This window comes from Tachysurus vachellii, chromosome 5 (assembly GCF_030014155.1).
Source record: "Tachysurus vachellii isolate PV-2020 chromosome 5, HZAU_Pvac_v1, whole genome shotgun sequence".
Taxonomy (NCBI): domain Eukaryota; kingdom Metazoa; phylum Chordata; class Actinopteri; order Siluriformes; family Bagridae; genus Tachysurus; species Tachysurus vachellii.
The window spans coordinates 12,883,780-12,911,285 of record NC_083464.1 but is presented as its reverse complement, the minus strand read 5'-3'; the positions used below and the strand labels follow the sequence as shown (position 1 = coordinate 12,911,285).

Sequence of the window (27,506 nt, the reverse complement as noted above, 5' to 3'; positions counted from 1 at the left end):
TTTTGCGCAGGGTTATAAATACGGTATTTTTTCTGGTTTCACTTGCTAACTTGATATTTTGGAAATTGAACTTGGAGAACCTGGAGAACATGCTGCTGTCGAGGTGTACAAGTTCACATAAATATCTACGGATATGTTTATCTAATTCACGGGTAAGAAGCCTGCTCTGACAGCTTATTTGTTTATTTATTATAAACATTTATATCAATAAACAGTGAAGTAGGTGAAAGGTCATTTGTGTCTGCTGTTTGATTTGGTTTTGCTATTTTTAATTCTTCCTAACAGTTCTTTGGAAATGGGACTAAGGCTTTATTGCAGAAAAGCCCTACATTACCTCGGGCAGGATTCTTCCCTTTATCAGAAGGAGTGATGCTTCCACCTGGGACTTTTAAAAACAAAGTGGCCTTCATCACAGGAGGAGGTACAGGACTGGGTAAAGGCATGACCACTGCTCTGTCCTCTCTGGGGGCCCAGTGTGTCATAGCCAGCAGGTCAGACACTCACTTATCCACATATTTCATTACATTTTCTGTAAAACTACACTATGTCAAATCATTTGTCACATACATACAGGGTACGACATGCAGTGAAATGCTTTATGCATCTGTCGGGCATTCAAACATAAAAGGAATGCAATTAATAAAAAAATAAATAAAATAAAACCAAAAGGAGGTAGATAAATAAAGTATAAACTATATAAAAGCTATATAAAATATGAAAATATATGTGAAAAATAATGTATATACATAATTGCTTATGGTTTTAATTGTTGTTCTTAAAGTGTCCATGTGCAGTATGGCGTGTATAAAGTGTATAAAGTGGTGCTGTGCTGTGCAAGTCCAGAGTTAAAGTGACAGTCCAGAGTTAAAGTGTCATAGTGCAAAAAAGGGTGTGCAGAAAAACAGTGAAGATGGAGGGAGAGGTCCAGCACTAGATTCTGGGTGTTTCCTAATTTAAACTCCGAATGGCCTGCGGGAAGAAGCTTCTCATCATTCTCTCTGTGTTTGCTTTAGCTTTTCAGGAAGTCTAAGGGTCTGGTTTATGTCCTTTGTAGTACATAATCTGAAATTGAATATTTGTAAACGTGTTCTGCAGAATTGCTGTCTGTCAGTGATGAAGAATTCTTTATTTGTCATCTATATACTGCAGCAGCATTTGGGCAGAAAGAAAAGAAAGAAACAAATGGACAATGGGGTGCTCTACATTAACATTTTTCAATTTTACAATTTTTAAGTTTTAAAAAATGTTAACATGTTAAAATGTTTCCTTCCATTAACTGAGTGATTGTGTTATCAAATGCTGACAATACCTGCAATTAACAATACTCATGAAAGCGTATTGTAAATTTGCTGCCAAGCCCAATACATGTCTATTTTCCTTCAATCTAATTAATGTAATCTCAGCATTCATTCTGGACAAATAATTATTCATTTATTCATTTATTAATGCAATGGAACTTTCTCTTATTGCAGAAAACTGGATGTTCTGCAACAGACTGCTGAGGAAATCTCACTTCAGACTGGTAATAAGGTAATGACTGGAGCTTAATGCAGTACATTCACGAATCTGCCGTATTCGTATACATTTATTGCTAATTATTCATTCATTCATTCATTTCCTACCGCTTATCCGAACTACCTCGGGTCACGGGGAGCCTGTGCCTACCTCAGGCGTCATCGGGCATCAAGGCAGGATACACCCTGGACGGAGTGCCAACCCATCGCAGGGCACTATTGCTAATTATTTTTTACTTTATTAATTGGAAGTATTGACGTAGAAGTAGTCAGTATTGAGGAGAGGTGGGTGGTTTGGGATGGATACCTTTTCTTTCGGGGTTCATGTCTTATTAATCCTGTGTTTAATGAATTTAAGAGCAGATATATTATTCAATTAAATCTGATTTATTTGATGTGTTATTTTACATCGTTATTGCTGTATTGAAATTTTTTCAGGGGACACTTTTTATATTTCTGTATTTCTCTATTTTTATAATAATAATAAAATTATTCTTATCTTATTTAATTTTATTAGTCCAGCACTTTTTGAGCACAGTTTGAATCGATTAATTCATAATTCTGAGGGACGTTGTGCCTGTTGCAGGTTCATGCTGTGCAGTGTGATGTGAGGGACCCTGCTTCTATAAAGGCTGCTGTAGACAAGCTAATCACAGATGTTGGGCTTCCTGATGTACGTAGGTGCAGTTCTAAACTGCCTGAAAATCAATATTGCTCTACAGATTTTATTGTGCCACAGGAATTGATGTGAAGCATAAAAGTAAACTGTTGAACATGTCGAGTCTTATCGCATGAACCCTGTTTGCTCTTTCCTCCACAGGTGGTGATTAACAATGCTGCAGGAAATTTCATTTCTCCTTCTGAAAAGCTCTCAGCTAACGCATGGAGAACCATAACAGACATAGTTTTGAATGGCACAGCCTATGTTACGCTGGACATTGGCAAACGTCTAATCAAAGCTGAGAAAGGTTAGAGTCAGCACATTAAGATTATTTATTTGCTATTAAACTTTATAGTGCATTTGGTTTGCTTGTTAACAGTTCAAGAGTTAGAGCTTGCGTTATTAGTGATTCAGAACTTTGTGCAAATTATATCATTGCAACATCGAACCACCAGATGGCACTAAATTATCAGTTTTTGCTTCCTTACTATCTTGTACTTGATACATGCAGTTCAAGAAAACCAAAACTTATATAAATGTATGAAATTAAACAGATACTGTGGGTTCTAATGTATAAAGTAAAGTTTAATGTTATTAATTTTTTTGTGAGAGATCCCTTACAGTTTAAGACAAAGTATGGACCTTGTTATGGTCACAGCACAGATTCAATTTCCGAATATAATTCAATTATATAAATATTATATGCATTAAGTAAATAATAGCTTAATAGTTAAAACATTTAATTTGATATTAAGTTAGCATTACCTTAACAGCTAACAGACAAGTCAGTTTATTTATAACAGTTTGTTAACATTTGTTCCCTCACTAGCCTTCTAAAATTTATAATACAAAAATTGTCCAGCTAGAAATATGTAACACTTCACTTAAATTTTAATATAATATATAATAAGGTTTGTGTTCATTGTGTTTCTTCTGGCTACCCATCACTACACGTCAGCACAATCAGATCATTTGTTCCCTTTGAGTAGATTTCTCTTGTGTTGATTGTAGTGTTGGTTAATATAGAAGTGTATCAGTTCTGTGTCAAGGACTAAAATGCATCAGATTATTTTGATTTGAATCCTCTCCAAAGATACAGAGCTACAGCTCTTTGTTTATTTTGACATTTTATTTTCCTTCAATTACAGAATATGCAATTTCTTTATTACGATCTTCTCTCAGCCTTATTTTGTTGGTCAGTTTTTGAATACAGGACATTTGTTTTGTAGAGGAGAAAAACACCTTCCTTTTATGCTTACTATAGATTTAATTTTTGGTTTTGATCCAATCTTTTTTTTTGTCTTTTTTATTTTAGAATATATATATATATATATATATATATATATATATATATATATATATATATATATATATATATATATATATACACACAAAAGAGGTAAACTTGACAAAAAACAAAAGGTCCTCTGTATTTTCCTTCTGCATACAAAAATCAACAAAATAGCTTTCTTCCTTCTGTAATTAATGAGGATATATATATGTACACTCAATATAATAATATAATTATGGATCTCAATCAGGTTTTTATTGTTGTAGTATTTCTTGGCTGATCCTAACTTTTAGCCTCAGCACAGTTGTCTTGCTTGTTTTTGGAGACAGAGTAAATGGTGCAAATGGTGTTTTCAGGTGCTGCATTTCTTGCCATCACCACCATCTATGCTGAAAGTGGATCTGGATTTGTTGTGCCCAGTGCATCTGCTAAAGCAGGAGTGGAGGCTCTGTGCAAGTAGGTTATGTCTTGTATGTACATTATGACACAATGTCTTATTAATGTTAAATCATTTCACCAACAACCAAATAAGATAATGACAATACAAGCATATTAAAAATATACTGAAAAGGTTACAATTAACTATATAACAAATATTATACAGAGAAAAGTTGCACAGTGATGGAAGTACAGCAGATGGCATTTATAATAGCATTGTCACTGAAATGATCCCCTCAAACACCATCATTACAAAGCAATTTGTACCAAGCCCACAATGTGATGGAAATACCTCTAATTGTGTTAAATGACTTTTCCATTTTCTATGTTTAGACACAAAATATGCAGCTATCAAAACGTACTAATCTGAATTCTCTCCTCTGTTCTCTATCCATAATAACGTTTGGGATTTATGTTATACTTGAAGCTTATTTATTGTTCTCCCATGTTATCATTGTATGCAAAGTCATTAGTTATCAGTCCCTTTATTGTGGTGCACATAATGAGAACTGCTATTTTTAGTTGTGTGAGAGACGAGAGCACTGGATAAAAGTCAAATATGAAGATTTCTCTTGTCGTTCTTTATTGCAGGACTGGTGGTCTCTTTGTTATCTGAGCATTACCCATTCAGTCATGGATGGAAATATAACAGTTTGAGAGCTAGTATTGTATTAAACCCAGTCAAATAGAAAACCCTTACATGCATGCCCTTATTGATAGTGTTGTAGTGCTGAATGTTAAGTGAATCAGGTTCAGGGTCACTTGTTTTATTGTTACAGTAGCTAGATGACACTTACAGCATTTAGCAGAAACACTTATCCGGAGCGACTTACCTTTTTTTTATCTCATTTTATACAACTGAGCAATTGAGGGTTAAGGGCCTTGCTCAGGGTCCCAGCAGTGGCAGCTTGGTGGACCTGGGATTTGAACTCACAACCCCGATATATACCTTTAAACTGTTAAGTATGGTAAACATATGTGAGCCCAGGAACAAAGATGTTTTGTGCAGGATTTATAAATGTTTCTTACATCTTGCATCATTTGGATATTTGATATACTTTGAAAAAAGCTGGGCCAGGCTTCTTTTACAGCTTGATCAGTCAAGATAAGGATTGAATCTGCAGAATGCATGTACTTGAGAATAGAATAACCAATGACCAGTTCCTAAGTATCTTCACACTAAATATATGCTTATTAGCAAAATCAGGCAGTGTAAATTTGTAAGTTTTAAATAATACTCTCTGCAAGAAAGCATATACATAACCAGAATGATTCTGAATTACTTGGATAAGATGAACAGCCCTAATTACTTCCTCAGACTTAAAATGCAAACTTGTATTGAACTGATGGCTAAATCACACATTTTCCATTTCTGTCCAATTTCAGTGATTCAGGGAGTCCTATAGTTTGGTAAACAGCGTCATTACGTCAAGAGCTTTACATATACCTTGGGTTTATAAAGTGTTCAGACCCTCTTCACTTTTTTTTTCAATTTTGTTATGTTGCTGCGTGATACTACAGTTGTTCAAATTCAACCTGTGGTAAATTAAATTGATTGGATATGATTTGGAAAGGCACACACCTCTCAATAGAAGGCCTCACAGTTGACAATGCATAACAGGAAAAAAAACAAGCAATGTGGTCACTGAGGAACTGCCTGTAGAGCTCAGACAGGATTGTTGCAAGGCACAGATCTGGGGAAGGCTATAAAAAAGAAAAAAGTGAAGGTGGTCTGAATCCACTGTTTTTGAAATGTACACTCTTGGGATAGTCATACAGGTCTGACCCCACACAGCCCTCATTGGGCTACTTTATCATAATTAAATGGCTTGCTTCACACCTATTTTGAATTCTGTACATGTTTAAATGTTGTGATGGCTGTGGCATTTTCCCCATCCTGAGTGTACTAGGGCGGAGCAAACATCACAGTGATTAATGAGGATCTTAATTATTGCATTTTTTGTGTGTGCAGGGTCCAAAATATACAGAAAACATGAGTAATGACACACTGTGCAATGACATGACTGCTTATAGCATCAAATGTATGTCAAATAATATTGTTTGTCGTATGCTTATTTGTTATGATAGATAGATAGATAGATAGATAGATAGCTTTATTGATCCCTGAGAGAATAGCATTGAAAATGCTAAAACTGTTGTGTAGGTGACGATTATAAGGTGACTGTTAGAATGTGTCAGTTAGATAAATAATAATCAATACAGTGTATCATTAGGTGTTCACAGAGTGAGTGAAAGACTTTGTTCATGATACACAGCAGCTTAGGCAGCATCCTGTCCTGCAAAACTGATTCCATTGGGAGCAAAATTGGTCCCAATGACCAGCCCAGCTCTCCTTTTTAGTTTGATTAGTATGCATGCATCCCCTGCTTTGATGCCAGTGTCCCAGCATACTCATGTGTAAAAGATATCCCTGCTACAACCAACTGGTAGAACATGCATAGCTTCTTGTTGCATGCATTGAAGGACATTTCCTGAGTCTGCTCTGTTTTTTTCTGTTGCATGGATATTCCAGTCTGTATTCTAGGTGCTTTCCAAGATACCTGCAGTATACCACCACTTTCATGTGCACTTATATCGACTGCAGGGGGTCAGAGATTCTGAGAACCAGTCTCTTCATTCGGTGGCTTCATGATGTGTAGTATTAAAGGTACTGGTCTGTAGTCATTATTGAACACACATTCTTTTGTTCTTGAATAAGAAAAGGTGTTCTTCAGAGTGTGGGTACTTCAACCTTTCCTCAGGCTCAGGTTGAAGAGTTGCAATAGAGTTTCACAGGGCTGTCATGGTTGCATAGGTGGAGGGACTGACCACTGGAGTCGCAGTGTTGAAACGGTGTTGAAATGGTTGAATAATTGGTTCAACTCATTGTCCTAATCTGTACTTCACACAGTTTGTGTGTTTCTGTTCTTGAAGCCAGTGACTAGCTTCATACCACTCCACATATCCCATGTATTATTCTGCTGCTGTTTCATTTCCATTGCCTTTTTGTAGGAGTCCCTGCATCCCCTTACTGTACCTACGCTTTCAGTTCTCTCTGTACCCATCTCATGTTATTCCTGTCACTTGTTCAGTAAAGCGCTTTTCTTCTTGCCCTCGGAGTGCCTTCAGCTTACTGGTTATCAAGGGTTTATTGTTTGGAGAGCAGTGAACGTCTCTGGTGGGAATGATGTTTTCAGTGCAGAAGTGGATATAGGCTGTGACAGAGTTAAGCATTTTATTAATGTCTTCCTCATGTTGATCGCAGTTTACCTACTATTCTGCGGTCTCCAAAAAGCTAAGCAGAGTATCCACTGCATCAGGAGACCATTTCCTAACTGTTCTATTGAGCTGCAGATGTTGATGGACAGCTGGTATGTAGCTAATTGTGAGCAGAGACTAGAGTTGTATGCATTTCTAATATCTGCATATGGTATGTCTTGTGTCTTTTACTCTCTGGTGGATAAACTGTATTTAAAAATTTTATATGGCATGTAGTATTACAAACAATCTGTTAAACCCAGTGAAAAAGCAAGCTTATGTATTTTTAATATAGTACTGCATATTACCATTTCTATAAGTGCTAATATCAAATTGTCAGCCCCAAAAGTAGACTCTCTGGTGATCTTTTTCATGGTATATTTGTAATTAATTAACCTCTATTTCTTCAGAACCTATCAAGCTCTGTACAGCCAGTAGATTGGATTTTTGAGTATAAGAAATCCGTTTAAACAAATAGGTCAGTTTACCTTGTATTGACCCCCAAAGCAGCCTGATAACATTCGTTTCTCCTACCTAGTCGTTTCTATTTCCTTTATGGTCTATTGGAAAAGTGAATGGTATCCAGGAGATAATGGCTGTGTGTGTTTTTGCATGTTTGTTTGAATGAGGGCCATTGAAGATTATTCAAGCTGATCCTTTTGTGCATCCACAGATCTCTTGCAGCAGAATGGGGAAGATATGGCATGAGGTTTAATGTTATTCAGCCAGGGCCTATCAAAACCAAGGTACTGTGTGCAAAAGTTTGATTATGTGAAATTGATGCTAATTCACCAATTCATGATGGTCCTGCTGACTCTTTGTGCCTCTTAGGTTCCGCTTTCATAAAGCAGAGCATGTTCTATTAACATTTTCTTTTATGAATTCTGAAGGGTGCTTTCAGCCGTCTAGACCCCACAGGCACGTTCGAGAAGTCCATGATTGAGAGGATACCAGTGGGTCGGCTTGGTACTCCGGGGGAGATTGCCAATCTGGCTGCCTACCTCTGCAGCGACTATGCCAGCTGGGTGTCTGGAGCGGTGAGTGTGCTCTGACCTTGTGAGAAACAAATCCTATCTCTTCAGACTGCAGCTCACCTAACAGCTTCCCATAGGGCTTCTCCTCTTTCAACTACAATGTGAGAGAGCCAAATACATAGCACTACCTTTCTCCATGCCCTCTGACAAGGAACACTCAGAGGTTGTGGGAAGCAGAGAAAGTGTGCACTATAGGTTGACTATATTGTTGATCATGTGTTAGTGTGAAACTGCATAGCTATAAATGGTAATCCTAACCCTGTATTTTATTTATGCATTTTTTTTAGATAATCAGAATGGATGGTGGTGAATATGTGTTCATGGCTGGAGAATTCAATTCACTGAGTAATGTAAGGATGTTAGGAAATGTTTCAAAACTTCTCCGAATTTGCTGTGATTTTTACCTATTTGTTTGTTTGTTTATTTATTTATTTGGCTATTTAATTTTTGGTTTGGCTATTTTATTTATTTATACCTGACAGGTCACACAAGAGCAGTGGACTATGATGGAGGCTATGATCAGGAGCACAAAGGGCTCGTGATAACTGGCTGTTGGAAGATGAGCCACTGCACAGTTAATACTGGGATTCATATAATCTGTCAAGACCAGGAAAACCTTAGAATCCTCAGATGATGCTAAAGCTAGAATATGATCAATCGTCAACAAACACACTGCTGTTTATGAACACATACAGTATCACAGAAATGAAGAAATGAAATGCGTATGCTGTAAAGATACTTTCTTAAAAGGTAGTCATGAGAAAAATACATCTAGAGTGTTTTCTGTAGAGCCATTTCACTAGTGTGATTTCATCATAGGTTAATGTAATATTCATTCATTCATTCATTCATATATTTAATCTCTATGTTATTGTGTTTTATGATGGTTAAAACATATGTCTTCTTGAAGATCTACATGTTTATATACATTTCTGAATTCCAGATTGGTCAGGATTTATCTGAAATATTAATGTAGTTATATTTTTATGAACTTTTACAAAAAAAATGAAAATACAATTGTCCTAATTCTTTATTATCACGTGAAATTTTTGATTCATGCAATAGATTACAACAATTTGTGAATAGATTAGATTAGATTCTGTATTCTTGAGCAAAGTACATCTACAAAGCCTAGGAAATGCATCTAACCAAATGTTACACACATGGCATCATTACAATTAATTACAAATAAGGATATACATCTATTATGAATTAGTACTAGTATATGGTACTGAAAAATACATGTACTGATGTGCGTGTAGCTTGTCGTAAAATAGAAAAAAGCTGGGAAAGTAATGTTTCTAAAAGGAATTGCTATACATCCTTTTTGTGTCATTTATGGGTACATTTATTTTTATTTTATAAATTCAGAGAGAAGCCATCAGGTACTCACCTTTCATTTGAATTCCTTATCTGTTTCTTGTTAAGAAATAACTTCAAACTAGCACAAGGAATCTTTTTAAATCATGGTAATATGTTTTTATCCCTCGATCTTTCTTGCAGCTTCACTTTAATCGAGAATGGACAATGTCTAATGGCTTAGAACACACAAGAAACAGGGCTTGTGGGGGACCATTAAACTCAACCAAACACCTGCTTTTCTTAGGTCATTAATCTCCTGACTGGAACAGTTCAATAAATGCATAGCTGCAGAAGAGAGAGATATGTCTTGTTATTAATGTTGGCAAATGGTTCTGTGGCAATGTATTTCATCTGTTTTTCAGAAAACATTTAGAATGAACGCTCAAAATCACCTCGTGTTAATACCCCAAGGGTGAATAAACCTTCAGTATCTGTGCACTGTCCTACTGTAGATGTGCTCCTTCTTGCACAAGAAACACCACAAGTCTTTAAGATAAGATATGGCTGAACTTTTTACAATTTTAAGAGGCAACAGATCAATTATAAGATAAGATTATGGGGTGTTTTTTTTTTCCCCCTTTAGATTGCATTCCCACTGTGGATCTTACTATTTGTCTGAATTCTTCTAGAGCCAGGGTGGGGTCTGTGAAGTACAGTAGGACTGAGTTTGTTATAATGGTGGAAATCAGCTCAGTATTATCAAAGTTTTTATTACTAAGTTCATATAGTTATTAGTCTGTTTGGCCCCTGCTTTTAAAAAATCTAATCTAAAAATCAATAACTCAAAACCAAGTAGGCCTGTAATAATGTCAGCTTGGACTTAATGTGGTCTTTTGGTGGAATGATCAAACAAAAAAATAATTTAAAAAAAACACTGTCTTCAAATATCTGACCATGTATTATTGTAAAATGTAGTATTATATCATACATAACATTTAGATAAACCTTTGCTGAGTGAGTTCAAGAAACCTATTTTAAAGTGGAAGGAGTCCCTGGCTATGGAATATTTGAGAACTACACCTCACTATACTGTAATAATATCATGTGTCATGTTTAGAATTTAAAACTAATAAATAAGTTCTTAAAAACAATTATTTTAACTTTGCACATGCCGGTTTGCCTAATACTAAAATAAAGTATGTATGTTATGTGCATGGAACAAACCACGACACACCACTAGTAGTTAAGATAGTGCTGTATTAAGTACAATATCCTCATACACAGTGTCACTGGGGGACAGCACGTCATTCATTACAGTGCAAGTACAGAAATATGAAACTGGACAGTGGGCTGGGGCAATGCAGTTCATATAGATGTAGTATGTGCTTATAGAATCTTGCTGGAATTGCTAATGCCGCACAGCAAGATATGCCTTCAGTCGCAAACATGCACTGCGAACAGAAATTTAGCCTGCTGCATTTTACATATAAGTACTTCCCTATTTTATAGCTTCATTCCCATCCACATTCCTCTACCACTTTATTGCTTTGGCTGTATTATAAGGTTGATCAATTTATTATTATGAAATGATTCTGTGTTGAATTATGTTCTGAATATAGTTAATACACATGGAGCATCAGTATTTTCAGGAAATGTCTCATATCTTCTGGGTGTGACAACATATTTCATGAATGTAGCGACCAAGATTCTGGTCCTTTTAAGTATTGTATTAATCTTGTCTTTACAAAAATCTGTACATTTAGAAACGGTATAGAAACAATAGATTGAAAAGTATGTGGCATCGGTCTCAAATCTGTGTACCTACATACACTCAGCCTGTACATTACACGTTCCTCAAATGAACAGAAATACATCCAGTGTTTAGCTATGTTCACATGATGAGTGAGCTTTTCTGGCGGTGGGATGTGGATGGAGAGGATGTAGGAGTTTGAGAGATGTTAACTGATGGACAAATCTCACATGTCTTCAGCACACAAGACCAGTGCCAACTCCGTTCTGTAGAGTTTCCCTCCATCAGATAGAGCCATGATGGCCTTCTTATATATAGGGATTTTGCTGACTTCTAGGACCTGTCAAATATAAGAAGGTCTGCGTTAAAATGACACTTTATATCTCACATGTAAAACTGTGCATGCCCTCCCATTGTTGCAAATCATTAATATCAGCCTAAAACCTCTAACTATCACCATCCATCAATCATATGTCAAACCTCCTCCATGTGCTCTATTAGTGAAACAGAATTACCGCCGAGTAGATATCATATGGATGAAGTGACACTGGCATGGCAGTGGCACCTTAGTGGGTGTTTTGCTAGGATTATTAAAGACCTTAGTGTCACTGCATGGCTTAAAACCATTCAGCATATTCACCTTGATAAAAAGCTATAGGACGATTAATGCTCCTTCATGCTGTGAGTCTCTTGTTCTACCACAAAGCTGTTCTATTGGATTTAGATCAGGTGACTGGGAAGGCCAATGAAAAATACTGAACTCACTGTCATGTTTCCTGAAACCAGTTTGAGATGACTTTTTTGCTTTGTGACATGGTGCCATATCATGCTGGAAATAGCCAATAGAAAATGAGTAAATTGTAGTCATGAAGGGATGCATATGGTTAATAACAATATTCAAATATTCTGTGGCATTTAAGCAATGATTTATTTGTATTAACAGTCCCAAAGTGGACCAAGAAAACAATCCCCACACCATTACACCACCTCCACCAGCCTGGATTGTTGATACAATTCTGGATGGCTTAATACTGTATGCCTGATAAGCCAAAATAGACCAAAATCTGTATGCCTTATCAATCGACATCCATCAGACCTGGCTACATTTTTCCAGTCTTCAACAGTCCAATTTTTGGTGAGCTTGTGCACGCTGCAGCTTCAGCTTTCTGTTCCTGGCTGACAGAAGTGGAACCCAACATGGTCTTCTGCTGTTTTGACCCATCCACCTTAAGGAACTGACATGTTGTGCATTCTAACATGCTTTTCTGCTTACCAAAATTTACTTACCAAGAGTTACTGTAGCCTTTCTGCTAGCTAATGGCTAGTTTGGCCATTCTCTGTTGACCTCTCTCATCAACAAGGCATTTACATCCTTAGAAGTGCTGCACACTGGATGTTCTTCTGTACTAATTATAGAGACTGTTGTGTGTAAAAGTCCCAAGAGATCAGCAGTTATAGAAAAACTCAAACCAGCCCCTCTGGAACAACAATCATTCCACAAGAAAAAAATCTCCTCTAATGGTTAATGCAAAAAGTACCCGTAACTGCAGTCTCATGTACAGTATGTGTGATTTTATGCACTGCATAGTCGCCATACAATTTGCCGATTAGATAATTGCAGAAATTAGTAGCTGTACAAGTATTCCTATTAAAGTGATCAGTAAGAGCACATAAAAAAGGTTTTATGAAAGGACTGCATAAGTGGAAAAACAAATAACATATGTATGTTGTCAGATGTTATAGACTAAAGCAAGCCATGTACTTAAGTACTGCTGTAGTCACACCATCTGTATGCAGGGCACACACAAAGCAGGAGATTGGATTTTGACTGATGTTAGCATGCTTTCATGAGTCTGCCTCAAGAAATTCTGTTGGTGCAAGTCCACCGCAGCACTGGCAAAAATGTGAGTTTCAATGTAATCTTTCAGATAGCTTGTGGAATAGAGTCTCACCTTTTTGTTTTTCTCACATAGGTCTTTGAGCAGGGCATCCAGCTCATTCTCATCCATATAGCCATTCCTGTCCTGGAGGAGACAAAGGAAAATGGAAATGCAGATAAACACAGATGTTTCTCAGATACACAGTATAGTCAGTGTCATGCTACAGTATTTTACCGCCATGTCATTTTAATATTTATTCAGTCATTTGTAATGCTCCATGTGGCACTCTCCGAGATAAAAGAATGAGAAAAAGCAGGCATCGATGATCGGTTTTGCACAGTCAGTCCAATGCCACACTAGCTTTTATGCTGCTTATTTCATGCTACAAACAAACAATTATGCTATTAATAAATGATATTGTCCACTGTTCTAAAAAGCCAGCACAGTAAGTTGGTCTTGATAATGTCAATGACATGGAACTGCTTGCGTAAGCCATCACAGAAGGGGTATCATTCATCATGCACTGTCACTATCAACCTGAATGCAGTCTTGTGACCTTTGCCACTTCCATCAGAATGACAGGTAGTGCTTAAGGGGGGCAAAATTAATCAGTAAAACAGTATATGACCAAACCAGATGTGTGCCAAATGTGTCAGCAGCATGCCAGTCTGCTCTAAGACACCTCATAGTTCTGCTAATGAATATGTGCTGTCTCCTTTTATGCCAAATCTCCTCTCTGGGTATTCAGAAATCCCAGCAACCTACACTGTGTGTATGTGTGTGTGTGTGTGTGTGTGTGAGAGAGAGAGAGAGAGAGAGAGAGAGAGAGAGAGAGGGAGAGGGAGAGAGGAGGGAGGCGAGTGTGCAACCTGAAGCTGCCAGTCAATAAGGATCAGAGGTGCTGTCATCAGCAGCACAAAATTCGCTCTATTCATGGACACGGTAATACATTGTGGTGAAGCCAAAGCCAAGAACTCCAATAGTGCTGGACGTGATATCCAGACAGGACACACTCTATGCATACTAATATCCGCTACCATAAGGACGCAAGAATAGACTCAAATCTTGAGAATGTCTCACTGACCTGTGTGCCTGTCATGTTTATGCTCAGAACGTATACTGCTAAATATTCTGTAGACAATTTTTATGTCTTTATTTTATATAATCATGCTCATGGTCACACACCAGGAAGAATGTTGTTACCTTATCGTATAACTCAAAAATCTTGTTGAAGTCTTTTCTGGCCATTTTTACTCCCTGTAAGAAGAATTTGTGGAACGTTAGTGCTGTTAAATCTAATCAGAGGTATTGTAATATATCTAAACTTATTCAACCTTTATAATGTCCAACCTGAAATTTCAGTAGAAAGTTCTCTTGGTCTGGCAGTAGCCTAGTGTTATAAAGTTAATGTTATTGCACACGCTAAAATAGAATTTGATCCAATAAATAGATAAAATGTAGTGTTTTTTAAAGGGATGATAAAACAAACCTTGCCATTTCTGCCAGACACAGTTTCCCATCATTATTCAAATCGAAAATTTTTAGCTGCAAGAAAAAAAAAGAACATTTCAACACCATATTAAAAGAAACTTAATGAAATAAATCTCTCTATGAAAATAAAATAAAATGTGGTTCTTCTACCGTGGTTGATGTGTATTCCTCTAACTTCTTCTCATCAAAAGGTTTCTTCGCTCTATGAAGCAGGTCTCTCAAAAAATTCTGAAATGATAACGACAATGAATTGTCATTAGGACTCGCTGAACAAAATCAGTCTCGGCTCAACAGAATTATGCTCTAATAGTGAAATGCTGATTGAGCAGCCATTCAAAAGCATTAGAATTGTGTTACTCTCAAACTAAATGTGACTATCATGCTATTTCCAGATGTATAGCCTCCACTTTGTAGGTTTCCTTCCGACTTTTTCTTCTGGAGAAACCTTTAAAGACATCATTTGCTATCTGCTGCTATCTTATTGGGTTATATTTACTGGTCAGTGGAAGTGTTACAGCCTGTCACAAGATTTTCATGCACTTTTTTACTCACAGTGTTTAGACAGCCATCAACACAAAGCATGATTGTTAATGGAAAAGGCCAGCACTTGAAAAGTGTTAAAAGTTCACTTTACTTTAGCTGCCCAAGTCATAAATCAAAGTTTTACCTCTAAAACTCCCTGTCATATGTTTCGAAAAAGGTCAGCAATGTTCCTGAATGACAAATCAATACAGGTTCTGTGGAGTGAAAGTAGGCAAGTAGTTTTTGGAATATTAGCCCGAAGGGTTGTATTTCAGTCACATTGGCAGCTGGAATATAAGGCTGAGAAAATCTCTTCTTATACTACAGTATGAAAAGCCCTGAGGTGCACTCAGAATGGCAGAGGTGGATGGTTATTAAACTTGTACATCTCCCGTCAGGACACTGTTTCTTCTTACCTTAAGCTCATCAGCTTCAATGTAGCCACTGTGATCAGCATCATAATTCCTCCAGGCCTGTTGGAGATAGAGACCAGCTTTGCGTTAACATAAATGTCTGCCTTCAATGAACTGAAACGTCTAGAGTTTCATCATATTGTTTTAATTTGTGTTCTATCATAATGTGACAATGCATAGCTATTACAAATACTATGTGGAACTGTGAAGCAAGTTACAATAAGAGTACCTCCATAAATTCTGTACAGGACCTCAGTTGTTGACGGAAAAATAGCAAGAAATTTTCCTCTGTGGGTAGAATTTGTACCAGCTTCAACAGAAATAAAAATGTATATTAGCTAACAAACATCTCCAAAAATGCCCTGCAATGAATTTATGTCGATTGTTGTTTAATTCTGTGCAAAAATCATTGTGACAGAAATGGTGAATAAACATCAGTCTATCACAGGACATCATCTCTGTTATAAAACACCTGAAAGAAATTGTAGCAATTGAAAGAGTCAGTGTCCCCTACAGCGAGCTTTTACTACAGAAGCTTTTACAGCTCTCTGTGGAAATTGGCAATTTTACCAGACAATGTCTAGACTGGGAATTATAAATTATTGGTCAAGTGCATTTCAGTTGTCCCTTTTCATGTGTCTACAAGGTTTGTAGACATAAACTTCCAGACAATATAATTACATGGAACAGTGGTCTTAGTCGGCTTGTTATCTGATTTAGATGTTCAACTACTCCTCACAAGCCATTTGTCAAGGGTTGATAAGATATATACGATTTATGGACTATGATAAATGCACATGGAATGACATAGTTGCACTTTGATATTATATTTAAGTCGCATTACACTTCACCTCAATGATATCTATTTTTCCATCAGCATTTTTCTCATATTCCTCCACAAAAGCCCTCATTTGTTCTGTTAGCTCCTGTAAAAAACACATTGAAAGAAGAAAAGTAGTCACTATAAAGAATTGTCACTTTAATAATGCTAAACAAAATTCTGAAAAAGTGTAACCTTTAAACCATTGAATTCTAATGGTATCTTTATCTTGTTGTTCAGTTTGGATGCGAGAGATTCAGTTCTTTATTTCTCACACAGGTGTGTTTGGGTTTATACACACTACTGCACATGCAGAGATGTTAAAGTCTAAATATATTATGTGTAACACTTTTAAAAGAGAATAAATGTTGGTAAGGGATGACAGTTTATACTGTTGTAAGTGAGTGTTTTGCAGATGTTACACAAAATTAAATGGATAAAAACTATAAATTGATAAAATATATAGAGATTACTGTGGTATAAAAGGAACAAAACACTTTGGGCTATGCTGACAAAACAAACTCATAATTAGATGAGATTGTCAACCTTTGTGTGGATTTTTTTCTAGACTCGTCAAGTAAAGTGCTTGTCTTAGCATAAATTTGAACACTGCAGTGATTGTGCAGGAAATTTATCTTTAATCTTCAGCTGAAGGTCAGTGACTTCATTGAGCACAATGTGAGATATTTGTAAGAGATTGTGGAATGTCACTATCACAACAGCCCAAAAAAAGTTAGAGAAACTGTCCAGCTTTTATTTATTAGCAAGTGTTGCACTGTTTGCATGAAGCTAAACTTTACCGATTTGTGAAATGCATCTTTCACACACTTGGCTTTGTGTCATATCAGCAAGATTCCATTTGAATGTACATAACTGATTAAACAGGAATGCATTATTCATAGGAGCCAGTGTTAATATTTCATCTCCCACTATTACTGTACTACAGAGCATTACACAATTAACTGTGCATAGTAATGAATCTGCCTCGGTCTGGTTTGTTCTGTGGTATTGTAAGTTGTACAATATTGGCTAATCGCTGGTTAAATAGTCACACGTGTTATGCTTTCTCCATGAAAGAAAATTATATAAAATACAGCAAGTCCTCAAAATTCAAATAGAAACTTGCAAAATGGCAAACAGAAGTTTCTATTCAAGTTCTTGTCTTCACATGATTATTTCAATTCAGTAATGGCTGTTGCATTTGCTACTTCTGGTTTGTTAATCTGGTACTTAATATTTCAATTACAGAGTGACTTGGGTGCTTTCCATATTGTTAAATAAACTGGGAAATGAATATGCATTTCCAAATGCATGAATTTATATCATGCAAGCCTGCTTTGAATTAACACTGTCAAAATTATTCAAATGTTGCTTATCTTATATCTGCTTCATTCACTCTATTAAACACAGTTAAATTAAACATGGAAACATTTAAAATAGGGAAACAATACCTCCACTATCTGGAATTATATATAGTCTACTGCTCTGATTCTCTTGCAATATTTAGTTAGCAATTCACTGCATATTCATTTTGACGACCTTCCACCTGTCAGTCAGATTATCGGGACAGTGCCACAGCACATAAAATGAAAAGGTGGCTCTAGCTTGAACATGATGACTACAATCTTTACAAAACTTCAGTAACAAATAAAAAAAATCAACAATATTGTCATTGTCGTTTTTGTGTAAAAAATACACAAAAATACAAACCAGGTAATAAAATAGACAAACTGAAATTACCCAGACATTTTTGTTTTGTTTTGTTGTCTTAACTGTATTTTAGATGTTTTATTTCTAGATGCACATTCATAAGCCAGTTAACTTACTACGTAGTAATTAATTATTATTATGCCTAGTGGTCAAAAATGGGAATTGATATATTGGAGATAAAAGGCTTCCACTGGGGCAGGACTTATACTACACTTTGCTTCAGGGAGGAGAAGAGAACTGGACAGTTAATATCAGTGTTACCAGATTGACCTAGTCTAAAGACTCTCCATGAAGGAAATAAATCACATTCAAATGTAATAAAAAAAGCCAGTTAAAATAAATCTGAGATTTCCACAAAATGGTGTATGTGCAGACTATGTGTCTGAGATGTACATAACCATTTCTACTGTAAGGGATATTACACTGAGTGTGTGAGCTGAAGGACATTTATCGAGTGGATAATGTCCTTATAACAGAACTATACTTATGAAAAACTGAGAAAAAGTATCACTTTTTTCCAGGGCCCAGACAATTCAGGTCATATGTATGGTTCTTGAGATGTAGCTAGGCTGATTAGCTTAAACATGGTATTGTCTTGAATTCAACTGAATAAAACCCACTCTGTTGTTGAGTTGACTACCAATTACTGGGTTATTCTAAACATGCACTAGATAGTAGCCTATAGTATTAATCATGTTTAATAGCATTTTGAGTTAATTTTATTTGAGGCTATGCTGTAATTAATGTCATTCTACCCCAAAATAAATGGTCCTGATCCACTGCTAATAGCTAGCTAGTTAGTTGGCTAGTTATCTGTTGAATGCAATTCAACCTATATTACAAAAATTGTATTCTTTGAGTAATATGCAATAAGGTAAAACTTCCTAAATGTTACATTCACCAGATTTAAAGTGCTGGGTTCAAATGTTGGTCCTGTGATTAAAAAATGTCCAGTATAAGATTAAAAATTCCTGTTCCTTCTAGATGACTGAATATACGCCTTTATATATTGCTTCTAATTGACTGTCTATACGTATGTCTCCGCCCATTGTTTCTTGTACACTGACTGTATGCTTCTAGCCATTTGTTCAAGCTTTTTTCTGTAATTAATCTTAAAAAGGCCGATTTAAATATGCTTTCTGTTTACTTGTGCCTTTAACTGCCTTAATCTTGTATTTTCTGTCTGTTTTACTCTATACTGCTTCCTTTGATGTGTTTTTTCCTTAACCTTATATTACTGCTTTTTCCCTTTTTAAAAAAAAAACAAAAAAACATGCACGTCTTCTTTTTATCTTCTTTATTTTTTTTTCTTTAAGTTATGAAAAACAGTTTGAATTACTGTTGTGTGAAACGTGGTATATAAATAAAATGTTTTTTGTCTTGCCTATCAGTAGACTTGTAGACCCTACTCCTACATCCCATTCAGATAAAAACAAACTATATGTCTGCATAGGATAAAGTCTGGTGTAAGAAATAATATAAAGGCAGTTTATTATTCCATTATATAAAACAAAATTAAAATCCCTGAAACTCCCTGAATATCAGACACATTTAACAATTACAAACATGGTATATGTGAATAAGTGCAATTCTATCTAATAACTAAATAAGATCTCTCCGATCGAAACACAAGCTCAGGGCTGTTCAATCAAAATGTAGAATCTGGTGCACTGTTAAGCCTGAGTGCATATAAATGTGCATAAAATAAACGCATGCACTTCTGAGTAAAATTATAATAATAATAACAAAAATCACAATTAAATATTGTAATAATAAATAAATATTGCATCGATGCAAGTGATACAAATTAATTTTCACTGTTAATGTAAGAATTGATTTTATTTATAACCTGAACCTGAAGAACTATATAACATAAATGGTTACAATTCTGTCAGAATTGTCATAAATTCAGAGTCCAGAATAGTCATAAGAACAGCTAGGAACACGACAAACAAGACATTCATGGCTATTTTAACCATTTACAGCCTACCTTTTTATAGGAGTTGCAGCAGTTACAGTAGATCATGCTTTATGAGGAATAGTAGACTTACCAGGCCTGCTTGTTTCCGAGCTTGCTGAAGTTCCTTGATAAAGTTCTGTAACTCCTTTCCCTCTATATACCCATTACCTGGGAGAATTCAGATGGAAGTGATATCAGTGACGATTTAGAAAGAGTGTGAATTTAGATTTGTAGTACATTAAAAAACTATATCTCATTGTATATTTTCACAAAATTCACCAGATTTTCTGGACACATTAATACAAATTCAATCTGAACACATTGCTCAGAATCAGGCTGTGTTGGATGTCACATTAAGGTTAGGGGTAAAATTCATGTCTAAAAAAAATCTTGCAAGAAAAAAAATAAAGTTAAAAAAAAAAAAAAAAAATCAAACAAATATTCCAGAGAAAATGTTAAACTTCAGACAGTCTTCCTTCCATTAAATGGTGACCACATTACCGTCATTATCATAATGATGAAAGATATCCAGGAACTGAGAGGCAGAAATCTCTACTCCCTGAAGGTAAGAGCTGGCCATTTTTCCCACGCTGATGCTGTTGCGATGCTCTAACACTGAGACAGCGCCTCTCTGATCGCCGCACTTTCTCTATATAGCCGACACTAACAGCTTTATGCTGGCTGAAACGGGACAAAATTTCACCCCACCTTCCTCTCACCATCCACCTGCAGCTCAGTGTTTAAATCAACACGTGACAAACACTAATCGTCCATATGTCTGATCACCAATGTACTGTTTATACCTGCTCATTTAAAATTCATTAAACTCTTTGTGCTGAAGTTATTGGACTATGGGATGGTATATGTCTAGGCTAAATCTTTAAATTTTATTTTGCAGTATGATCAGTAATCTCTCTTGCTGCCTTCCCTTCAACTAGATATAAAGAGAAATTCGTACCAATTCGTACCAAGTTTCAAAGAAGCCATATGAAAGGAATAATGCCACCAAATCACATAAAGTCCCCTCAGTACAATTGTTTCATTGGTAGCTGAAGATTATTTCTTGTTCCAATACAGTACATTTTTCAAGAAAGAGATAGCAAGATTTAGAGCTTAGGTATTGCAGATGTATACATCAAATACACATCAATGAATTACGCTTATATGGTTTGCTTTTGTACATCCATCTTGTTTTGATCATTTATTTTTTAAAACCCTGGTGCAGACTGAACTGACTTACATTGTGAAACATCAGTACTATAGTTAATAACATAATATAATATAACATCACTGTGTACTGCAACAACTATATATGGTTTATATGTCAGTGCCAACATACTCTTGAGATTGTATAATATAATTGAACCCCTTAATACGACTTGTGTAATAACATTTAAATATGAAATATATATATATATATATATATATATATATATATATATATATATATATATATATATATATAATATAATATACGTATATATATGTATATGTGTGTGTGTGTGTGTGTGTGTGTGTGTGTGTGTGTGTGTGTGTGTGTATGTATGTATGTATGTATGTATGTATGTATATGTATATATATATATATATATATATATATATATATATATATATATATATATATATATATATATATATATCAAGAAAATATGTATGATATGTTTATTATGTTCAGAAATGAAAATATGTTTAGAGTTTACAGGGAGATTTAAGCCTGTCCATATCCACTAGTTTATTGTAGACTGGCAAAGAAATTCACATCCTCACATCGTTGTAGCTGAAGTGAAGGAAGGGAAATTAGTCAAAAATTTTGTCCCAAAAGCCCCAGCACTCCAGGCTGCTGTGCCGTGCCCGTCCTCCTCCCCTCTGTATGCTGAGAGGATCCTAAACGCCTTTGCGCTTCTGCAGTCTTGTGGTCACAGGTAGCGACGAGGCAAACACGCTGGTGTGCACAGATGTGAGTGGAATTTAAATTAGGATTTGCTCTTCATGCTGTGGTTTTAGATGAAGGCACAGGACAATCCCATTTACCAGCGAAATTCAAAACTCTTTATGAGCAACATCTGGCACGGAAAATGACGTGTAACTATTTGACATGCATCACATGCGTCCTAAAGCACAGCTGTTAGGGAAGTGCCTAGTCATTCAGCATGCAGCCCCTCAGGCTTTGCAGTCATAAAACACTTGTTATGATTATGCTTTTTGAATGAGTGTGGACACTCTACCTCTAAACTCCTAAAATATTTTATTTTATTTTATTCTACACTCCTAAAAAGGGTTTTAGACTTATTTTTTGTACACTAAGACTCTGACCCAGTGAACCAGTACGAGTATGTATTTATTGGTAGAAAAGCACTTTTGTAAATTGCTCTGGATAAGGACAAAATGCCATAAATGTAAAAGTATATTGTGTTTACATTCTCAAGTGTGCCCTAACCCATCCTTTAATACAGGTAGTCCCTATAACATATTAAACCTAAGGCCACCATGAGACTCTGTAATAGTGTGGATTACCTTATACATTTATAACAGAATGTTTATTCAGCGTAGTTCATTAGATGCAGAATATCTAATATACTTAATTTCAGTACTATTAAGACTTCACTATTGGCCCACTCAGTGGTCAGTGGTCATCTATACAGTCAGCTCAAGGACAGAGATTTGCAAATTTGGGTTTTTAATCCAATGTTTCTTTATAATATAAACACATTTATTCCACATTTAGTTCCTGGCATTGCTGTTTTATCAACCTCCAATCTTCTGTTAAGGTTTGTCAATAGAGTTTGGATTGTGGCTGTAGGGATTTGCTCATTCAGCCACAAGAGCGTTAGTAATGTTAGGCAATGATGTCATTCTAGAAGACCTGGGTTGCAGTCAAATGTGTTCAAAGAGGTACAGGACCCTTGAGGTCTTTCATTCCAAACTTGGTAAACCATGTCTTAATTGAGCTAGCATTGTGCACAGGGGCATATTGTAATGCTGGAATATATTTGAACCACATATGGGTATGATGGTCAGGTGTCAAAAAAACTATGGAACAGCAAATGGAATACCTCCTCATGAAAATGAAGAAGCAGATAAACACACGAAAGATACTGAGAGCAGATTAGCAAAGTCAAACTACTGCTCCTCCAGCCATTCTACCTTAAGCGGCTTAAATGATATTGAATGTATATCTTGATTTTAGTCACTAGTACCAACTGGGCAAGGAACACTAATCGGACATTGGCAATCAATAAAAAACATGGGATTGCCTTCTAGAAATCAGATAAGTGAGATAAATGTGAGTGAGTCAGTTACACAACTATTCATGAAGTGTATTACACAAACACACAGTTAACCTACAAATGCAAATTTATAAAGCTTGCTTTCATTAGTAGGATGGCTAACTAGCAAACAAATCTGGTCATATAACTGGGACTTATATTTCATATAATGAAATTGCATTTAGTGTGACATTTTAGAAGAAATTTTTTAAGTGACTTTTTGTTTTTTTTTCTAAGACATGACAGAACTGTGGGGGTCTCACTTCTTTTAGCTAAATGAGCAGTAACAGAGTAATTTAAAGGAATGGGATATTTCTTATTGAGGGCACCAAAATGGCTCATACAGACATTTTGGCAAATATCTGCTAGTGAACTGACATTATTATTTTTTGTCTTAGCACAGGCTTCTTGAAAAATTTAAACCAAACCCAATTTTATAAAATGTTTTTGGAAGTTGTTACATTTTATTATATGACATTAGTGCAGCTTGTTTATCGATAACTTTTCATATTGTTTATGTTATAGTTTTCATGTGAACAACAGATTAGATCAGCTTGAATTGTGTGTGGCCAGAGTGTTAATTGCACTCCGTGTGTCCTAGCAATGCTCTGTGCCAGACAAAACAGATGCAGGCTTAGTTGCTGCCTGAAGGTAGCACAGATATGGATAGGCTAAAGGGCCAAACATACACTCCTGCCATAGTATGACGTCCTCAAGAAATTTCCAAAAGATCAAGATATTTCAAGAGATGTATTTTTCCTTCAACACCATTTTTAGTAGCTAAGTTACAGGAAGCAGCCTATATCCATGGGTGTAGTTCTGTAAATGATGCCTGTGGTAGTCATTTAGACTCTGCAAGTTATGTATCTACAGGTGACAGGCAGGTAAAAGTGACGCACCAGATGTGGTGTGACCAATAAGAAACACACCTGCAGAGTCGTGAGAAACTCATATCACAGGTTAACAAGTACATGGCCACACCAACATTTAGTAACAATCCTGTTTAGAGCCTTTACGTTGGAGGAACTCTAGCCAAATATATTCCTGACATATTAGCTGTCGGAAAAATCAGAGCCTGTATTTTAATATTCAGAGCATTAAACGTCATGTTCGTTTTTTATAGTCTGCATGAATGTTTTGGTGACTTCAATTTTCTCAGTCTTGAAATCTTATTCTACTGTAAAAGAACAAATAAGACTATCCTAAGTTACAAGAGTAAAAATGAGTAAAAATGAGTAAAATGAGTAAAAATGACATAAAATCACTAGCTATCAGTAAATGTGCAATTCTGAAATCCAAACAGTTATTTTTCTCTTTTTGTCTCTCTCACTCTCTCCTGAGAGATGTACTACAAACTATTTTATTATTAGATTAGTGACTTATTTAAACAAATGATAAAACCTAGCTGAAGTCATTTCCAAAATATTTACACTACATATATTTCCAGGTCATTTAGTAATTTGTATTCTGCAATACGTATTTAATTTGTTTCCTTTTTACCCTGCAGAGAAAAGAATCCAGAACAAAAAATATTTGTAGAGAATATGTATTCTTTTCAGCACAGTTTATTCTGAAAATGCTCTAATATGACAGTCTTGGTATATCACCCTCTAAACTGTCTCACATTTGTATTCCATGGTTCCACTTAATCATATGTTATCTTCAACTGGCTGCAGATTAAGAGTGCACAGTGGAGGATATATATTCGCTTCTGAATAGTTTATCTCGCTGGAGCAATAAAGTTGTGACCACCCTGGTATATCTACCGTCAAAATGTTTCACAATTTGATCTGCTTTTTTCTGAACACTTCCATTTTGGATAGTGGACGAGGTGGAGACATAAAATTGCTGCGTCTGAAACAGAAGTGTGCTATCTCATTTCCCCACCAGGATAAACCTCTCATCTTCCTCATCTAAGTCATTTTGCTTTGAGTGGGTATGAGCATGGAGTTCAGATGGATGTTCTGTCAAGGACTGGAGCCAAGCTTTAAATGAAGTAGGCCTCTGTTCTGCATAGATGCCAAAAGGTCACAAGACTATAGGAAATGAGTGCAGCTTCCTGCTGACTCAGACCATTAGTGTTGTAATGCTCTGCATAAAAGTAGAACTGGAATGACTTTCTAAGAAAATCATATAAGGTCACTGCCAGCATTATAAGAGAACCTATAATGGAAATCCACATTACTGAGTGGAACTGCTATACTACATACAGCCAAATACAGATGCTTTTTATCCTATTATGCAATGAACCTTGAAGAACCATTTTTACTACTACTACTTCTACTGCTGCTACTGCTGCTGCTGCTAATTTATATGGAATGATTATAAGGACTATTCTATTTTAATCTATTTTAGAGAAGAAGAGTATAGCAAAACACACAAATGCACAGAATATTGTGTCCGTGTTACCTCAAGCTCCTTTTAAAATGTTTATATTTATTCGATTATGAAAGATTATGTAAGCATAATGACCGATACATGGTAATACCATTTCAGTAAGCCATGAGGTCCCTTTACACGATCTTCAAATTGACTGTCCCTCAGTGGAGGAATGAACCTCCAACCGCAATCTGCACAGCAGAATCCATTACTACCTTCAAAAATGGCCAAAGACCCATCTCTTCTGTGAAAAGTTATCTATCCACTAATTTATCCCTACTTTAAAAAGATTTGTAAACAAGTTCTTACAGCACTACCCTGTGCACTTTACTCTTCTGTCACTCAGTTAAAACTCTTGTACGGTAGACCTACTTGTACTGTCCCATTTGATATATCATTTAACTGGTAAATTTGTTGTTTTTGATAAAAGTAAATACAAGTAAACACTGATGTAAATGTAAGCTGAGCATAGTGTTTTTTTTAATTGTAGGCCTATCATTAAAGAGTCTTCATTGTGTAACCCAGGAATCTCCAATCCTTTTTCCTCTGAGAGCTACTGTACTTTTGCGAAAATTAAGGTGGCCAAGAGCAAATAATTTTATAGCAATAAGCTATGTAAATCAAAGTAACATTAGTTTATATAGCTTATTGCCATAACCCAAACCAGTTGAATAAGCATTTTTTGTGTGAAATGAATTAATTTGATTTTATCAGTTTTGAATATATTCTATGAAACTTTAGGTGAGCTACTCAGAATGGGTCAAGAGCTACTTTTAGCTAGCAAGGGACTTGTTAGACACCCCTGGTGAGTTATTGTGCAGTCAGTCATAGAATTTGGCCAAGATTTTATTAAGATTACACAGTCTAAAACTGGCACCTTTTGACACCCAAGGTCACCAAAAACTCTAAAATTCTGAACACTTAAAATTTAAAAACTGGACCATAAGCAACTCAATAGAACTAGCTGAAGAAAAAAAGATTATTGGTACTGTTATGAAACTAAAAAACATAGTTGTTACTGGGTAACGTGTTGTCTTGGGTAAATACTAGAGAAGGGAATGCTACATTTGTATATTATTATATGAAATAGTCATAGACAATGTCTAAGAAACCCTTATGTAAAATAAAGCTTGTAAAATGAAAAAGGGAAAGTGTTGTATAAAAGAAATTTCATTGCAGTAAAGCAACATCAAAAATATTTGCAAATTTAGCCTGATTGTAACTGGCATTTAAAAAAAAGAGCAAATACGATAATAACTACCACCTATTTGCATTGTATCATTTTCCCATTATGCAAGACTGAGTAAAAAAGATTAATTAGGTTTTATTTAAAATGTAATAATTTCTTTTTAATGCATGACCAAGCAACAGTCAAATGGAAACATTTGATTAATTTTGAATAATTGCTCAATTTTAATATGCCAGCTACAGCACATGGCTTTATTACAAATTACAATTCGCATGCTGAAGCAGGTGCAGTATAAATTTAGTACCTGATACATGATGCTGAGGTTTCCTACAGTACAAGCGTTTTCTTACAAGCGTGGGTTTAGGATGGAGTGAGTGATTTACCATACGTGCAGTAAATCTAAATTCCCACAAACCCCATCCATCACATATCAACCATCACCCTTCCTTAATCTGAGAGCTCTGACAGATGAGTTGGCCATTTTCAGAGCTCACAGTGCACATCTATAGGCGATTTCATAGGGGGGTAGAATCGGTTCATTTGCAGTCCTACTGTGAGAAGGAAAACAGATATTTTTCAAATGGCAGTAGTCCCTGCTGGGTTATCATCATTTGCATTTAAAGTGTAT

General features: G+C 35.7%; 2 protein-coding genes across 2 annotated transcripts; one reads left to right on the top strand and one right to left on the bottom strand.

Moving 5' to 3' along the window:
• Positions 1-11: 11 nt before the first annotated feature.
• Positions 12-9,577, top strand: decr1 (2,4-dienoyl CoA reductase 1, mitochondrial). The gene is made up of 10 exons (XM_060869835.1): positions 12-152; positions 286-491; positions 1,473-1,530; positions 2,101-2,187; positions 2,335-2,482; positions 3,823-3,922; positions 7,836-7,908; positions 8,053-8,199; positions 8,484-8,546; positions 8,679-9,577. The coding sequence occupies exons 1-10, from the start codon at positions 90-92 to the stop codon at positions 8,736-8,738; spliced, it is 1,005 nt and encodes a 334-aa protein (XP_060725818.1). The 5' UTR covers positions 12-89; the 3' UTR covers positions 8,739-9,577.
• A 1,097-nt stretch (positions 9,578-10,674) lies between these two features.
• Positions 10,675-20,870, bottom strand: calb1 (calbindin 1). The gene is made up of 11 exons (XM_060869836.1): positions 20,546-20,870; positions 20,136-20,212; positions 16,406-16,480; positions 15,784-15,864; positions 15,558-15,614; positions 14,770-14,847; positions 14,618-14,673; positions 14,479-14,518; positions 14,332-14,385; positions 13,201-13,272; positions 10,675-11,588 (listed from the first exon to the last, which is right to left on the bottom strand). The coding sequence occupies exons 1-11, from the start codon at positions 20,622-20,624 to the stop codon at positions 11,475-11,477; spliced, it is 783 nt and encodes a 260-aa protein (XP_060725819.1). The 5' UTR covers positions 20,625-20,870; the 3' UTR covers positions 10,675-11,474.
• Positions 20,871-27,506: the final 6,636 nt, after the last annotated feature.

Excerpts from the sequence above, each read along its gene's own strand:
- decr1 (XM_060869835.1), top strand. The coding sequence starts at position 90 with ATGCTGCTGTCGAGGTGTACAAGTTCACATAAATATCTACGGATATGT. Across the intron at positions 7,909-8,052 it reads CAGGGCCTATCAAAACCAAG|GGTGCTTTCAGCCGTCTAGA; the intron begins GTACTGTGTGCA and ends TGAATTCTGAAG. Across the intron at positions 8,547-8,678 it reads AATTCAATTCACTGAGTAAT|GTCACACAAGAGCAGTGGAC; the intron begins GTAAGGATGTTA and ends TATACCTGACAG.
- calb1 (XM_060869836.1), bottom strand. The coding sequence starts at position 20,624 with ATGGCCAGCTCTTACCTTCAGGGAGTAGAGATTTCTGCCTCTCAGTTC. Across the intron at positions 14,386-14,478 it reads ACTTTCTACTGAAATTTCAG|GGAGTAAAAATGGCCAGAAA; the intron begins GTTGGACATTAT and ends TTCTTCTTACAG. Across the intron at positions 11,589-13,200 it reads TATGTGAGAAAAACAAAAAG|GTCCTAGAAGTCAGCAAAAT; the intron begins GTGAGACTCTAT and ends TATATTTGACAG.